The sequence below is a fragment of the Talpa occidentalis genome, unplaced genomic scaffold (genome assembly GCF_014898055.3).
Source record: "Talpa occidentalis isolate TD23 unplaced genomic scaffold, MPIMG_talOcc4v2.1 talOcc4.3, whole genome shotgun sequence".
NCBI classification, from domain to species: Eukaryota; Metazoa; Chordata; class Mammalia; order Eulipotyphla; family Talpidae; genus Talpa; species Talpa occidentalis.
In genome coordinates, this window is record NW_023603184.1 from 137,936,303 (window position 1) to 137,952,933 (window position 16,631).

At 62.7% G+C, this 16,631-nt stretch overlaps 1 protein-coding gene across 1 annotated transcript; it reads left to right on the top strand.

Annotated features, from left to right (window-relative positions):
* Positions 1-935: 935 nt before the first annotated feature.
* On the top strand, positions 936-13,376 carry SLC4A3 (solute carrier family 4 member 3). The gene is given in 23 exon segments (XM_037524127.2): positions 936-1,019; positions 1,345-1,507; positions 2,048-2,322; positions 2,461-2,579; positions 2,994-3,112; positions 3,115-3,192; positions 4,651-4,799; positions 4,927-5,107; positions 5,395-5,530; positions 5,804-5,987; positions 6,379-6,478; positions 6,909-7,093; positions 7,685-7,910; positions 8,080-8,298; positions 8,724-8,872; positions 9,054-9,248; positions 9,679-9,897; positions 10,216-10,305; positions 10,768-10,934; positions 11,389-11,642; positions 11,975-12,144; positions 12,327-12,500; positions 13,078-13,376. Coding segments are annotated over 23 exon segments (3,681 nt in total). The 5' UTR covers positions 936-968; the 3' UTR covers positions 13,156-13,376.
* The last annotated feature ends 3,255 nt before the right edge of the window (positions 13,377-16,631 follow it).

Sequence of the window (16,631 nt, forward strand, 5' to 3'; positions counted from 1 at the left end):
AGGCTGTTGCCCTTGGGGAAGGAGATAGGACCTGAAAGAGGGAGAGAGGGAGAGAGAGAGAGAGTTGGGGGGCGGGGAGGCAAGAGCGGGGATGTGGAAACTGAGTCACACAATCTCAGAGCTGGGTGGGACCCCGGAGCGCTCCCATTTCTAGCCCCCTTCCCCCCCAGATGCAGAAGGCAGACGCGGGAGAGGAGGTGATGTGCCAAGGTCAAATGCGGGGTGGTGCCCGGGGGCAGAAGCCCGGCCTCCCGGGCTATATTGTGACGCGGCGGGCGGAGGGGCTGCGCCCCTGGGTCTGCGCGCCGGGTTCCCAGGGCTGGAGGCGCCGGGCCGGGGCGGGCGGGGAGGTGCCGCCTCCGGGACTCCCGCGAGGCGCGGCGGGGGAGCGAATAATCCCGGGGATTGTGGGAAGGCGGGGCCGTGCGCCCCGGCGCCGCGTGGGACGCGCGGAGAGGGGCGGCGGGCAGGTGGGGTGCCGCGGGGGCCGGCGCGCGGGGGCCGGCGGGCCGGGGCGGGGTGAGTCACCGCCCGCCGCTCCATTGTGCGGCCCGGCGGCGGCGGCCGAGCTGCGGAGCCGCGCGCGAGGAGGTGGAGCCGCGGGCTGCGGGCTCGGGCGCCTGCGTCCGCCCGGCCGGCTCGGTGCGCGGTGCGCGGTGCGCGGCCCCCGGCCTCCGGCTGCAGAGCAGGCGCGGGAGGGGATGGGGCGCGGCGGCCGGGCCCGGCCCCGCACGCTCCCGCGCCCCGAGGTACCGCAGGGCGGGGCGGGCCGGGGCGTCCCGGGCGTGGCGGGCCGCGGACTCGCGCTCGGGCGGCGGGTCGGCTCCGGGGAGGAGGGGGCGGCCGCGCGAGGCTCTGACCCCGCCTTCCTCCCCCAGGGATCCCCGCTTGGCGCCCGCAGCAGCGCCCCCTTCTCCGCGCCCGGGCCCCGGGCCCCTCGGTGAGCCTGCCCGGCCGCCTCCCCGGCCATGGCCAACGGCGTGATCCCGCCGCCCGGGGGCGCCTCCCCCCTACCCCAGGTGACTGACGCGTGGAGGTGGGGGCGCAGGAGGGGGAGGGACCCCAAGGACGAGAGGGGTGTCCTCTGGCCGACCGCGGGACCCCCAGAGCCAGGATGCAGCTGGGCTGGGGGCGTGGGGAACGCGAGGGCCTTTTGGCATTTCCAGCTCCGCTGCCCTCTGCTCCCCAGCCCCGGGCGCCTGGGCTGCTGACCCCCGCCCCGCGGGGAGAGGGGGCCGTTGAGGAGCCCGCTGCTCGCCCGCTCTCGCACAGGACTTGGAGTTGGGGTGGCTGTGGGGCCCTCAGGGGTCTCGGGTGCTTAGGGGAGGCTGTCTGGGCCTGCAGGTCCGGGTGCCCTTGGAGGAGCCCCCTCTGAGTCCAGACGTGGAGGAGGACGATGACTTGGGCAAGACCTTGGCTGTGAGCAGGTTTGGGGACCTCATCAGCAAGCCCCCGGCCTGGGACCCCGAGAAGCCCAGCCGCAGCTACAGCGAGCGGGACTTTGAGTGTGGGTAGTTTGGGGACCCCTAGAGCGGCCGCCCTCACCACCATCACCTTCATTGCCACCATCACTGTGCCCCACACTGCCGTGGTCACCGGTGCCATCTTGTGCTGGATGCTGTGCGGGAAGCTGTGCGGGGCCACCATGCCGTGTTGGGTCATCCTGCCTCCCTCACCCATCGCTGTCCGCCTGCCCGGGAGCGGGCCCCAGTGCAGGGGGGATGGAGGGAGCTGGGCCCCGGGGTCCTCTTGCCAAGGCTGTGCCACAGCTCTGGCCCTGGGCTGGTCTCAGGTCCCTGCCTCAGCCCTCCTGGCTCCACCTCTCCCTTCCTTGCTGTGTCCCGTCTCCCCACCCCACTTCGTGATCTCCCCTCTCCATGACTCCCACCCCGTACTCTGCCAGGTGTTGGGGGGAGCCTGGCTCCAGAGGAAGGACTAGGGTGCTCTTATGTGAGGGCTTGAGTAGCATAAGGTGTGTGCTCCTGGGCGGGTAGGTGTGGGCGCCCGTCTCTTCTGGGGACCCCAACCAGCTCTCCTGCTCCTGCAGTTCACCGGCACACATCCCACCACACCCACCACCCGCTCTCCGCACGCCTGCCTCCACCCCACAAGCTGCGTCGGCTGCCCCCCGCCTCTGCCCGGCAAGCCAGGAGGAAGAGAAAGAAGGAGAAAACCTCTGCTCCCCCCTCGGAGGGGACCCCGCCTATCCAGGAGGAAGGGGGAGCTGCGGAGGAGGAGGAGGAAGAGGGGGAGGACGAGGAAGGAGAATCCGAGGCCGAGCCCGCAGAGCCCCCCCCCTCGGGGTCCCCACCGAAGGCAAAGGTAGGGGGTCTGCCCCAAGAGGGGCCGGCTGCTCTGGGAGGGTGCTGGAGGCCGGGAGAAGGGGCCTGGGTGAGACGGAGGGGGTAGTTTGGGGCTGAGTCTGGGCAGGGGCCCAGGAGGCGTTTGGTTTGTCCACAGTTCTCCATTGGAAGCGACGAGGATGACAGTCCCCACCTCGCCAGGAGGGCTGCCTGCGCCAAGGCCCTGCCCCCCGTGGGGCCCCGCGCTGCCGACAAGAGTCCCCAGCACTCCGTCAGGTACTGGCCCCTGGCTGGAAGCGGGGGCGTGTCCCCAGCTCTCACCCCAGAGCAGAGGAGGAGCCGCTGGGGGGCAGGGGGCACACCCTTCCTGTCCGCATGGCTGACAAGCAGGAGAGACCCCCCCGGGGGGACAGAGGGAAAAGGGCAGCGCCCCGGGGAGCCCTCCAGGAGAGAGGTGTCAGGGTGAAGAGAGGGTGGGATAAGCAGAGGAGGCTGGAGCGGGAGGAGGCTCCAGTGTGATGGGGCAGGAAGGTGCAGGTGAGCTCCCTTCCCGCCCGGGAGGGGCCCGCGTCTGGTGCCCAGGCGTGTACTCCACACCGTCTCCCAGCTGGGGGCCGGCAAGGGAACCCCTAGCCGGGCCTACCTCCCCGTGACTGCCCGCCAAGTCCAGGGCTCACTGTCGCCTCCCAGCTCCCCCAGCCCCCGCGCCCGGATCTCCCGTCTCGCCGGGGACAAGAGCCGGCCCTGGAGCCCATCGGCCAGCTATGACCTTCGGGAGCGGCTGTGCCCAGGCAGCGCCCTGGGCAGCCCTGGGGCCCCGAGCAGCAGGTACCCACGGACGAGGCAGAAGCACAGATGCTGGGCTCCGCAGACCTGGACGACATGAAGAGTGAGTGAGGCCCTGGGAAGCCCCAACTGTGTCCCAGCCTCGAGGGGCCTTGGAGAGGCTCTGCCCTCCCCCACCGGTGCGAGTCCCCTCCATGGGGTCCCGTCTGCTGCACGTGGCCAGTGACAGGAGCTCACCCCCTCACCCAGCTGAGCCTTCCCTTCGGGACACCTCTTCCTCGAGGAGTGACATTTGGGACATCACTATGTTCCCCTACCCCATCGGGGGAGTTCGGGGCACACTCTTTAACCCCTGGCTCATTTCGCGCCCTTCCAGGGGGTGCCCTCAGCCAGAGCTCCTCCCGGCGTGCTGGGCCCTCGCTCCTGTCCCGCCACCCTGGCCCGCGCCTGGCTGCGACCTCGGCACATTCCTTCCATCTTATCAGTGCCCTGGTTTCTGTGCCACCTGTCATCACCCATGGGGCTCTGTGCCCAGGCCAGGGGCATCGCTGACCCCTCCCTGCTCCCCCTTGGAACCACAGTGTGTGGGTGGGGGTGGGGGTGCGGGGAGGGCTTTGAGCGCAGTACGTCATGGAAAGTTGCCAGGGCCTGAGGACAGGGACAGGAACAATCCGATGGCAGAGCAGCGGAGGTGGTGGCGGGATGGGGGGCGGGTCAGGAGAAGGGCGTATTTACAGACCCAGAGTGGGGGCTGGAAGCAGCTGGGAGCAGGCCTGGGACGTGGGGAGCCCGGGTTGGAGGCCCGGCCTCTTCGAGCGCTGCGCGGACCAAGACCACTGCTGCCCAGGCTCCCAGCTCCTAGGAGCGCCGGGGCTTTGGGACGGAGCAGGGGCTGAGACCTTCCGCCCCTGGGGCGACGATGAGCTGGCTGGAGGTCATCGAGCCCGGTGGGGCGCTGAGCCCTGGGCTGGAGGATGCTGAGGTCCAGGGTCCTGGGAGGACTCCAGCCCTCAGCCCTGGTGACTCGCTGGTCTCAGAAGACATAGAGATGTTTGTGCTAGACCTTGAGGACTGTGACCCAGGGGAGTCCTCCAGGGGCTGGCTGAGCCCCATGGCAGGGGGACCAGCTTGTGAGTAACCGGGCAGCTGGCCTTCCCCAGCTGCTGGCTTGGGAGAGGCAGGCCGGGAGGATGGGGGAGAAGCTCTGCCCCTGTGTCCCTGTGGGGGGCAGGGGCGGTGCTGGAGGCTCGGGGCCTGGCCACTTGATGTTAGTTACTGTCATGAGGCGTGAGGGACCGTGGCCGCGACGGGGTTGGGTGCCGCTGGGGCTGTGGACCTTGCTGGGGTCTGCCTTTTTACTGTGGCTTGGCCAGGAGCCCTCACTACCCCTCTCTGGGCCTCAGTCTCCTTATCTGTGTAATGGCCACAGTGGACCAGACAGTGCTGTTGGCAGAGTGCCCATCAAGTAGGCTGCCTGGGTAGCGCAGGGGGCTGGAGGGCTGGCTTTGACCCCAAGGCCCCAAGCTGGATGCCTATGACTGCCAAGCCCACCTCCCCCCAGGTCACCGGCTGGAGGATAACCCTGGCATGCGGCGGCATTTGGTGAAGAAGCCGTCTCGGACGCAGGGTGGGAGGGGCAGCCCCAGCGGTCTGGCCCCCATCCTGCGCAGGAAGAAGAAGAAGAAGAAGATGGACCGGAGGCCTCACGAGGTACAGGACCCCAGGATGGGCCCAGAGCTTCCTCTCGCCTCTCCTCCCAACCTTGCCTGTTGTCCTGTCCCAAGAGGGCCAGTCCCACCTGCCGGCCCCCGGGCCCTCACCTTTGGCACCATCCCAGGTGTTTGTGGAGCTGAACGAGCTGATGCTGGACCGCAGCCAGGAGCCCCACTGGCGGGAGACGGCGCGCTGGATCAAGTTTGAGGAGGACGTGGAGGAAGAGACCGAGCGCTGGGGGAAGCCCCACGTGGCCTCGCTCTCCTTCCGCAGCCTCCTGGAGCTCAGGAGGACCATCGCCCACGGTAGGGACCCTGGAGCCTGGTCCTGGCTGCACGCCCTCCTCACAGCTGCAGGGCTCAGCCTGCGCCAGGCTGCCCGATCCTCGGGCATTGGCCCTGCTGTCCTGGGCCCAGGCAATGTCTGGTGCCCCCTGGGGACACGGAGCCCGCTGCCTGGGCTGGGTCACCCAGTGCATCGCCTGGATGCATTGGGTGCTTTGCTCACCCAGCACCTTTGGGGAGCAAGGCACCCTGGGGAGTGTTTTTTTCTAGTTGACAGGACTGTGTCCCCTGCCTTAACTGTGCTCCAGGAGCTGCCCTTCTGGACCTGGAACAGACCACGCTGCCAGGCATTGCACATCTTGTGGTGGAGACCATGATTGTGTCCGACCAGATCCGGCCAGAGGACAGGGCCAGTGTCCTGCGCACCCTGCTACTGAAACACAGGTGCCAGGGTGGGGCGCCCGGGTGGGGGCTTCTGGCCTGTTTGCCCTCAGGGAGCACAGACTCTCTTGAGAGGCTGACCAGCCTCTGCTTGAATACCGTAAGTGGCAGGGAGCTCATATCTCATCTTTGGATGGAGTTAACCGTTACAAAGTTATTTCTTACATGGAGGCAGAGGGATGAATTCTCCGACCCTCCATTTCTCACTTCTTATGTCTTCAGTCCGCAAAAGGCTTCTCCTCCTCACCCCTCTGTCCCCCGCTGCCCTTCCCACAGCCACCCCAACGATGACAAGGACAGTGGCTTCTTTCCCCGGAACCCATCCAGCTCCAGCGTGAACTCAGTCCTGGGGAACCATCATCCCACCTCCAGCCACGGCCCTGACGGTGCAGTGCCTACCATGACAGATGACCTGGGGGAGCCAGCCCCACTCTGGCCTCATGACCCCGATGCCAAGGAGGTCAGTCCCCCTGCTCTGACCCTGGCTGGGGACGGCGAGGGCGCCTACTGCCAATGGAGGCCGCTGAGTGTTTCAGCGAGTGGGTCACTGAGCGTCACCGCAGACACGTGGGGGTCTGTAGGAGGGAGACACGCACGAGGTAGGCGGTTTGCGTGGGAGGAGTGCAGACCCTGGAAACAACATGGGGAGCCTGAGGTGGTAGTGCGGGCCTTGGAGCCGGAGTCCAGGTTGCCGCCCCGTGCTGGTGTGCAGCCTCCACGCCGGCTGGGAGGCAGAACGCGTGGCCCAGATCTAGAGGCTGAGGGCAGAGTCCGTGGCTGGAGCAAGGGCGGGAGGGTCTGCCATGGCCTTCGGTCTGGGTCCCAGCCCTATTCCAGTTCTGCGTCCTCAGAAGCCCCTCCACATGCCTGGGGGAGACGGTCACCGGGGGAAAAGCCTGAAGCTGCTGGAGAAGATTCCTGAAGATGCTGAGGCTACTGTTGTGCTTGTGGGTAAGAGTGGGGTGCTGCTGGAGGTGGGGGCTGCAGGGCCTGCCTGCTTCCTCGGGGATCTGCTTGTTGGGGGCTCTTTAATCCCCCACCAGCCCTCTACCTGTCTGCTCACAACCTTTCTGCCCCCAATACTTCCTTCCTAAAAGACCCATGGAGTTTTCAGTTATCTTGGACTGCTGCTCGTCCAGGTAGCACCTCGGTGAGAATGAGCAAAAAGTGCCCCTTCCCCGAGGTCCTTCCCCGAGGTCCTTAACTTCCACCTGTTGGTAAATTATGACTGGAAATACCCCAGAGCTTAGGGCTTCAGCAGGCGAGGGTTTCTCTAGGCGGTGCACAGCCTACTTAGCTGCACCCATGGCCCCAGACAGCCCTCCAGCCCCTGCCTCGACTGTCCCCTTGGCCCAGGGCCCTGTGCCTTGCTCTTCCCCAGGCTGCGTGCCGTTCCTGGAGCAGCCGGCGGCGGCCTTTGTGCGACTGAACGAAGCTGTGCTCCTGGAGTCGGTGCTCGAGGTCCCGGTGCCGGTCCGCTTCCTCTTCGTGATGCTGGGGCCCAGCCACACCAGCACCGACTATCATGAGCTCGGGCGCTCCATCGCCACCCTCATGTCTGACAAGGTGGGTCCTGCAGCCCCGGGCTGGGCTCTCTGGGCCTGCTCCCGTCCCTCTCTCGGCCCAGAGCGGTGGCTGCGAGGGCAGGGGCGCTGGCGGCACGGAGGGAGGGCAGAGGCCGCTCTGGCATGGTGGTGGAGGCGGGTGTGGCTGGAGGAAGGAAGGAGAGGCCTGGCTGGGGCTATGGGAGGGTGAGTGGGTCAGGGGCCTCAAGTTTGGGGCCTGACGTGAGGCTGGAAGGGGAGGGCTGCGTAGGTTGGTTTTTGCCGCGACTTCCGGGTGCGCGCAGGAGCGTCTTCTGACCAGGATGATGCTGGAAAGGGTCACCCGCCTGTCTGCGTGGGCAGCCTCCAGTCAGAAAGGCCTGGCGGTCTGGCCAGAACAGGCGTTACCCTTTTAGTTGTTGCCTCGTGGGAAAGTCCGGAGGCTCCCAGGAGAATAGAGGGCGCTCGGGTGGGGGTTTGGCGCTGTGGCTGCCGGTCGGCCAGCAGGGATGTGTCAATATTTTGAGCACTGGCCTGGGCCTGTGGCTGCCACCCCCGCCTTTGGCCTCGTAATAGCCTGCCACCTCCCGAGCCCTGCCTCTCCTTCCCCCAGCTGTTCCATGAGGCCGCCTACCAGGCAGACGACCGGCAGGACCTCCTGAGCGCCATCAGCGAGTTCCTGGACGGCAGCATCGTGATCCCGCCGTCGGAGGTGGAGGGCCGGGACCTGCTGCGCTCCGTGGCCGCCTTCCAGCGCGAGCTGCTTAGAAAGCGGCGGGAGCGCGAGCAGACCAAAGTGGAGATGACCGCCCAGGGAGGCTACGTGGCCCCGGGGAAAGGTCTGAACAGCCCCTGCACGCACCCCCACACACTCCCAGCTCCAAGCCCCCACCCCCATCTGACCCCAGGTGTCTGCACCCTGTACCGGGGCCCAGGCTGGAGAGGGTGACCCCAAGCCTCCGGGAAGGAGGGGGCGGTCTGTGTTCCAGCAGCCTTTTGTTCCCCCAGAGCTGTCTATGGAGTTGGGGGGCTCTGAAGTGACCCCAGAAGATGACCCCCTGCTGCGGACTGGCTCAGTTTTTGGGGGGCTTGTCCGGGATGTGAAGCGCCGGTACCCGCACTACCCCAGTGACCTGCGGGACGCCCTGCATTCCCAGTGCGTGGCAGCCGTGCTCTTCATCTACTTTGCTGCCCTCAGCCCTGCCATCACCTTTGGGGGCCTGCTAGGTGAGGTGGGGGTGCTGCAGGCAGCCCAGTGTTACCAGAGTTCTGGGTCAGGGTGTCAGCCCTTAGGGGCTGACTGGTGAAAGGGGCCAAGCTCCACTGTCACCATCTTAATGACCTGCGTGGTGAGAGGTTCCCAGGGGTTGCCTTGAGGGTCTGGTTGTGAGGAGGCCCCAGCTGTTGCTCTGGGGGTTGCTGCGTTCTTGTTGGGTTCCTAGATCAGGCTAAGTTAGATGTGGAAGAGGGGCAGGAGGGAGCCTCCCCTGATGGCTCAGTGGTTGAGCGCTGGGTTGCGAGGCTGCCCGCAGCCTCTGCAGCGCCAGTTCGATCCCCGGCCACCGGCGAGGGTCCCACAAAAACAAAAAAAAAGAGAGGGCAAGAGGGAGGAGCCAGGCCAGGCCCATCTCGCTGACCCCTGCCTGCCCCAGGGGAGAAGACCGAAGGCCTGATGGGCGTCTCTGAGCTGATCGTGTCCACGGCTGTGCTTGGCGTCGTCTTCTCTTTGCTGGGGGCTCAGCCGCTGCTGGTGGTTGGCTTCTCTGGGCCATTGTTAGTCTTCGAAGAAGCCTTCTTCAAGGTGACAGCCCTGCTCTACCCTCCCTAGGGACCACCTGTCCCACCCCTGCCTCCACCTCTCCAACCAAGCGATGGCTTCCTGCCGCCGCCCACTTCTTCCCCTTGGACTTCATCCCCGCCCACCCGTGAGGCCCCAGTGCCAGGGCAGACATGTGGGTAATCAGCTCTCCCTCTGCCTCTAGTTCTGTCGAGCCCAGGACCTGGAGTACCTCACTGGCCGGGTGTGGGTTGGCCTCTGGCTGGTGGTCTTCGTTATTGCCCTGGTGGCCGCGGAAGGCAGCTTCCTGGTCCGCTATATCTCGCCTTTCACCCAGGAGATCTTTGCCTTCCTCATCTCGCTTATTTTCATCTACGAGACCTTCCATAAGCTCTACAAGGTGGAGTTCCAGAGAGGTCTTGGGGGTGGGTGTAGATGGGGGGCCCTGGGGAGGAGAGCAGGGGAGGGGCAGTGCGGAACATTGGGGACAGAAGTGACAAGGAGGGGGCTGTGCAGAGGGTGGCCCTGAGCCCAGGGATACCCTAGGTCTGAGCTGAAGGGCAAGAGTTAAGCCTGGCCAGGCAGGTGAGGCCCCAGGATTCACCTGCACAGGTATGTGATGGAGCAGGAGCGGTCAGCACTGCAGGCCGGGTGTGGCCGGTCCCCTTTTATGGGAAGGCGTGCGTGTGTGAGATGTCGCAGGAGGTTCTGTGCTCTTGCCTGCTCAGGTGCGCAAGGGGCCAGCCCTCTGCCTGACAGGTGTCCTGATGGTAGTCGTGTCAGGGTCTCCTGCCCAGGTGAGCAATAGGGACCCCTTGTAACCCACACAGGTATTCATGGAGCACCCACTGCTGCCATTCTACCCCCCTGAGGGGGTGTTGGAGGTTGGGCTGGACCTGAATGGGAGTGCCCTGCCCCCTACAGAGGGGCCTCCAGGCCCCAGGAACCAGCCCAACACGGCTCTGCTGTCCCTCATCCTAATGCTGGGGACCTTCCTTATCGCCTTCTTCTTACGCAAGTTCAGGAATAGTCGCTTCCTGGGTGGCAAGGTTTGTGGCTGCCGGGCATGGGGTCTGGGGTGCCCCCGGGTTCCCCTCAGTTCCTTGGTCACAGCCAGGCTCCACTCCAGAGGAGGGCTGCCTCCTTCCCTGGGCCTAAGCTGAGTCTCTGCAGCCCCACCCTTGTCAGAAGCCTCCGCGTTTAGCCAGGAGAGGAATACCCTCCTGGCATGGGTAGGTTGGCGCCCAGGGGCTTAAAGGGACAGGTCTGGGGACTTGGGTCCAAGATAGTTCCTGTAATAAGCGTCCTGTTAGTTTCCTAATCCTCATTCCACCTGCTCCCTGCCTCCTGGGCCTCCGTCCCCCCAGGCTCGCCGCATCATCGGTGATTTCGGCATCCCTATCTCCATTCTGGTCATGGTCCTGGTGGATTACTCCATTACGGACACCTACACACAGGTGAGTGAGCCCCAGCCCCCTCCGTAGCACACTCTCACCCGGGGCCTGAGAAGGGAGGGCACAACATGTGCTCTTGCCCCGAGGTGGAGATCAGGCTGGAACCAGCTATCCCAGCGAAGGGGCAGCTGCGGGTGCCACAGGCAGCCATTCAGTCCAGCTGACTCACCCTTGGTCGAGACTCCTGGGGGAGCAGGTTGGGGCTGGGGGTAAAATGACCAGTGTCCCTGCACTAGGTCACATCTCTGGGGTCTGGGAGAAGGTGGATCATTCCCTGCCCTCTGCCGGACCTTTCAGGGGACATTGACTTTGGAAGATGCAAACTGAGTTCTCTCAAACCTGTCCACACCCGAATTCCCTGAAACCCTGGCTCTGGGGACACAGAGTTTGGTGGGAGCAGCTCCTTCACGGGCGGGGTTCCTTGGATGGGGTGACTGTGTCCCTGTCTTCCTTCCTGCGGTGCAGAAGCTGACAGTGCCCACGGGGCTCTCAGTGACCTCCCCCGACAAGCGCACGTGGTTCATCCCGCCCCTGGGCAGTGCCCGTCCCTTCCCCCCCTGGATGATGGTGGCAGCTGCTGTCCCTGCCCTCCTGGTCCTCATCCTGATCTTCATGGAGACACAGATCACTGCGTGAGAGGGCTGGGATGGGGTCTGGGGCAAGAGGTGGGGGGGAGTGGAGGGCAGTGGGCTTGGCAGCAAGGGGGAGGCGCGTGGGCCCGAGGCCCGCTTTTCCTAGGGTGCCTTGACGTGATGCGGGTCTGCTGCCACCACCACTGGCAGGGTGGCACTTGACAGTCTCCAGATCACTCTGGCAGAATATTCTCTCATCCAGAGCTGCTCACATGTATCTCATTTTGGTTAAACCACAACATAGTGAGATCTGACATCTGGCTTTTGTGGTGGTTTAAATATTCACAGTGTGAGGATTTGGCTCCGTTTTGCTTAAATGTGAGAACTTCAATTTGGGAACTTGGGAAAGGAAGCTGGCAGGCCCCGGGGAGGGTGCTTCTCTGCATGAGCCTCCCTCACTACCTGGCCCTGCCGTGCCGCCTCCCCCTGCACGGCCCTCATCCTCTGCCTGCAGGCTCATCGTCAGCCAGAAGGCCCGGAGGCTGCTCAAAGGCTCCGGCTTCCACTTGGACCTGCTTCTCATCGGCTCTCTGGGGGGGCTCTGTGGACTGTTTGGGTTGCCCTGGCTCACAGCCGCTACCGTCCGCTCCGTCACCCACGTGAACGCGCTGACCGTGATGCGCACCGCCATTGCTCCCGGGGACAAGCCTCAGATCCAGGAGGTGCGGGAGCAGCGGGTGACCGGAGTCCTCATCGCCAGCCTCGTGGGTGAGAGCGGCCACTGGGCCAGGCCTTGCCCTCTCCCCCAGATGTGCCTTCTGGGCCCCGGGACCTTAAGCCACTGTATCCCAGGCTTGAGCAGGCCCTTTCTGAATCTCTAAATGGCATCTAGGGTCTGCTCTGAGCGCAGACCTGCTTCTTGCCATTCCGTGAACCCTGTCTTCCCAAGCCCTTCCCTGCCGCTCCGGCCTCCATCTTCGTGTTCACTTGGATGCCCCTCAGTGGAGCAGGCAGATGGCTCACGTCCTGTCCCCACCAGGCCCATCCGTCCTCCTGGGGGCTGTTGGAGGGGTCAGGTGGGTCTGTGTCACCTCCTCCAGGTCTGTCCATCGTCATGGGGGCTGTGCTGCGCCGGATCCCCCTGGCTGTGCTCTTTGGGATTTTCCTGTACATGGGGGTGACCTCGCTGTCAGGCATCCAGCTGTCCCAGCGCCTGCTGCTCATCCTCATGCCAGCAAAGCATCATCCCGAACAGCCCTATGTGACCAAGGTAGGGACAGGAAGCATGGAGTGGGGGTGATAGCGAGATGGGGAGGGGTTGGAGGGATTCCTGGGCTGTAAATGGATGGACGGTAATGATGGTAGAGTTGGGACCCGGGGAGCAGAGTCCCCAGATATGTGGACGGAGGCAGTCTGGGCACTGTTTGGTGATACCTGATGCCCATTCCCCAGGTGAAGACGTGGCGGATGCACCTGTTCACCTGCATCCAGCTGGGCTGCATCGCTCTGCTCTGGGTGGTTAAATCCACGGCGGCCTCGCTTGCCTTTCCTTTCCTGCTGCTGCTCACGGTGCCTCTGAGGCGTTGCCTCCTGCCCCGGCTCTTCCAGGAGAGGGAGCTGCAGGCGGTAAGGGGGGGTGCTTGGAGCAGTATCAGGACGCTGGTGCTGGGTTCCAGTCTGGGCTTTGCCTCCTGCAGATGTGTAAACGTAGGCAAGTCACCTAACCTTCTGAAATCTTATTTTCGTGAGTAGAATGGGGCTCATAATCTACCGTATAGGACTAATCCAGATAAAGCACTTGGTACAATGGTTTGATGTGAGGTAAGCGCAGGGCGGCCGCAGACAGCTGTGCCTTGCACACAAGTACAGGGCAAGGGATGGGTGGGCCTGGGGTGGGGTCAGAGTCCATCCTGAGCCCTGTTTTTGTCAGTTAGAGAAAGGCATTTTGTTTTTGCAAGTCATCTACCCAAAATGCAGGTACTGCAGGAGTTCAGAGTGGCTCCAGGACAGTCCTCCCTCTGTAGTCTGGCTGTCATTTCTATTTGAGGAGGTGCCAAGAGTCTAGGGGACCTGAAGATTTTGTGCTTGAACCTGGGGTCGTGGTCCCTGCAGACAGTGAAGCTAGCGAAGTCTGGGTGCGGGGAGGAGCAGAAGGGGCTGAGTCCACGCCCCTGCCTCTCCCAACCTTCTGCTCCATCTGCAGTTGGACTCGGAAGATGCTGAGCCAAACTTTGACGAGGACGGCCGGGATGAGTACAATGAGCTGCACATGCCCGTGTGATTCTGGAACACGTGCCCCTCAGACCCTGACACTTTAGTGATCGACACCTGGGCCCCACTCGCGCCCAGCCCCAGGGCCAGCGGGCTCCTCACAACCCAGAGATGTGCCTGGAACCCCCACTGATGCCACGGCCAGAGCAGCCCCGACTCCACCCGGGCGCTGACCTTTCACAGACCAGACTGGCACAGGCTTTGAGCTCATTATAACCACACTCCTTGTCTTGTGTCTGCCTCACTTTCTTGGTTTCATCTCTGGTTTCTCAGGTCATACTTATCCTTCTGGAATTGGAAGAATTTTGTTTTCAGGGTCATCAAAACCAGTAAGGACAGAGTCCTTGAGGGAAAGGGAGAAAGCCAGGACCACAGAATGTCACAGCTGGACCTTATCATCACCCCCCCTTCAGCCCCCTCATATACAACTGAGAAGCTGGGGGCTCAAGGTCTGGCTCAAGGTCACATACCCAGCCTCTGCTTAGGAGGGGGAGGGGGGCAAAAGGAAAGGGGAGAGGCTGCTCTGCTTTAGCTGCAGGGACATCAGAGCCCGCATCGGCTGTGGGGCTACAGGGAATGGAAAACGTTAGTCTTCTTTCTCGGATAGCTGGCATTCTGAGGAGCAAGGACAGTAAGTAACCTGTTTGCCCAGAGGTCCCAGTGGTGCCACATTTGGGGTTCCTGGACCATTTTAGATGCTCTTGGTTTAAAAGAGAGGCAGTTGTGGGATTCCTGAGGCCACTCCTTGTGCAACAGTCTGTTTTGCCAGAAATAACCTGGGAAGCCTGGAGGTAGGGGCCAATGGAACCCTTTGCGTCACAGTTGCTAGGCAACCAGCGCGTCGTGTGGCCATTTGTCCATGTGCTGCCACCTACCGGTCAGTCTCTCACGCTGCAGGCTCTGTCGACCCGGCAGGAGTGGCACTGCCACCTGGTGGCCTCGCTTTGGTCGAAGATCCCATTCAAACATTCAGTCCTTGGGAGACGGGGGGCCCTGAAAGGTTCTGTGCGGGTCACAGCCCCGGGAGGCGTTGAGTATCCTGGACCGGGATCCCTCTGCGCCACGTTAGTGGTTTCCTCCCGAGCTGGCCCTGCTTCTGCCTTGCGCTCTTCCCAGTGCCTCCCAGGTGTTTGGGGAAACTGCTGCTCTCCTGCAGGAGAGAAGGAGCAGCCCCCTGTGAGGGTCTTGTGGTCGCATAGAACATGCTGGAAGAGACGCTCCCTTCCAGCTGGCCCCGCCTGGTACGCAGCTTTCAGCATTGCAGCCCGGTTTCTGGCACCTCTGGCTGTCTCCCCTAATCTATGTGAGGACAAAAGCTCTTCCCCTTGAACTTGGCCAAGGCCAAGGCCAAGGCCATTCCAAGGTGGAATTTCAGAGTGACGGCCAAGGAACTAGGGAACAGCCAGGAACAAGCTAGAACATGGGCGTGTGCAAAGCAGATTCCAAATGCAGGATTACGGGGGCCTCAGCCTTGACAGCGAGGCTGTGCACCCAGGACTGCCGTCCTTCCCTGAGCCCTAGATCAGTGTCCTGCTCCCCGTCCAGGCCTCAGAGTGACCCCTGTTGGGTTTGGGGGATTGGGAGATGTCACCGAGGAGGAACCAGCATCCTCTTGAGCGCCTGAGAGGAAGTGGCCCGGAGCCCCTAGGGCTCGGCTCTTCATTGGACACTGGTTTTGTCAGTCATCATTGTTTAGCAAATGGCAGAGAGGTGTGGCGGGAAAAGGAAGAGCAGGAGAGCAGGGCTCCCTCAGCGGAGAGAGTCCCGGGCCTGGCTGTTGGGTGGGGCAGTGCCGTGCAGTGCAGTAGAACTGAGCACTGAGGCCTCGGCCAGAAAATATGTGAGCAAATTTCAGTGAAAAGCAGACCTCTGGCTAGTGAACATGTTTCCCAGTGTGGAAGGACATAAATGAGGCAAGAAGCTGGACTGGGCAAGGCCAGAGTCCCAGACCCCTGTCTGACCCCACACCTGAGGGAGGCCAGCTGCAGTTCAGTAGCACCCGAGCCGGACTTGGTCAAACACCCTGAGCCGGACCTTGTTAGGGGGGCCTCTTCCTCCCGAGAGTGTGGGCCTGTGGATGCTCTCAGAGGACCCCAGGGTGGCAACAACCCAAAGCTTTGTCAGGGACACAGACCTTGAGGGCTGGTCGAGGAGAGTGACGGGGTGCCAGTGTGGGTGTGGAAGAGAAAGACAAGGAATGATGAACAGTAGCAAACCCATAGGACCGCAGCGGCCTGGGCAATCTGAGGCCATCTTATTGGGGGACATTTGGAGTTTGTCCTGGAGCCTCCAGTTTCTTTCTTTTTCCTCTGACTTTCTCTTCACTGATCCTGCACCCTTATCCTGCCGGGGTGCTGGGCAGCTTGACCAAAGCCAGCCTTCATGTGTAGAGAGGTGCCAGCGGAGAGGAACCCATCTGGCCCTGGTGGTTTGGTTCTGGGGGACTAGTGAGGGATTGGAGGCCATGGCAGTTTTGAGTGGCAGGCCCCATGTCATCTGCTTTAGACCAGGGCAGCCAGGTGAGTGGACCTGGACAAGGTGGCACAGGGCCCTCTGATAGGAGGGTAGAGGGCCTGTTGCCGTCTCACCCCTGATGGCTTTCTCCTGGGCAATTGCCCCCCCAATTTTGTTATCCTTGGACATGGTTGAGCCCACTTCAGGCCCAGAGAAGAGCTAGCTCATCCATGCATTTCAGCAAAGCAATTGGCAGGCATTTCCTTGTTCCAAGCTGAGGGCCCAGCTTGCTTGTGGTGCCCTTGTGAAAGCATCTGCTGTCAGAACTCAGACACTGTTTGCTTGGGTGCCCTGGGCCCTCTTTTAGGGCATAGAACCTGGCAATCATGTGTCCTGCGTGGCAGCCAGTGTCACATCTCTTCCTGTGTCGGATCAGGGGACTCAAGCAACGGCCGTGCCTGTTGACACTTGGGACGCAGAGCAGCGGAGAAGAGAAAGGCAAAGCGGCACCCAGGACTGGTGCCAGCACGACCCACACGGGGACGATTAAGCCAGTGTTGAAAACAACAATAAGACAGGGTCTGGGCAAGCGCCGGAGGGTGGAGAGAATCCAACACTACACATAGGAAACCTGAAGTGAGGAGCTTGGTTTCTAGCTAAATAAGTTACATAATAGTCTGTGAGAGAACTGGATTCGTTGCCTGACTCATTCCGTGTGCAAAGAGCAAAGAGCAGTAAACTCCCAATATTTGTAGGATTTATGTTCTGGAAGAAAGATTTATTATTTGAGACCTCTGCTGGGATTATTTTTAATTTAATTGGAAAAGCTTCAACCCTTTATCAAGCACTGAGTAAGCAAACAGCCCTGTGGATGATGGTGGTGGGTGGGCACCACTGAAACTTGGGGGGCCTGAAGAAGGTGCAGAGAGCTCTTGGGGCCAGGGGGTATGAAGGACAGCGAGGAGAAGGGCACAGCTGGATGATGGAGTGAAGGAGAAGGGGACCCTGAGGAGGGTGCCAGACAGGACTTTG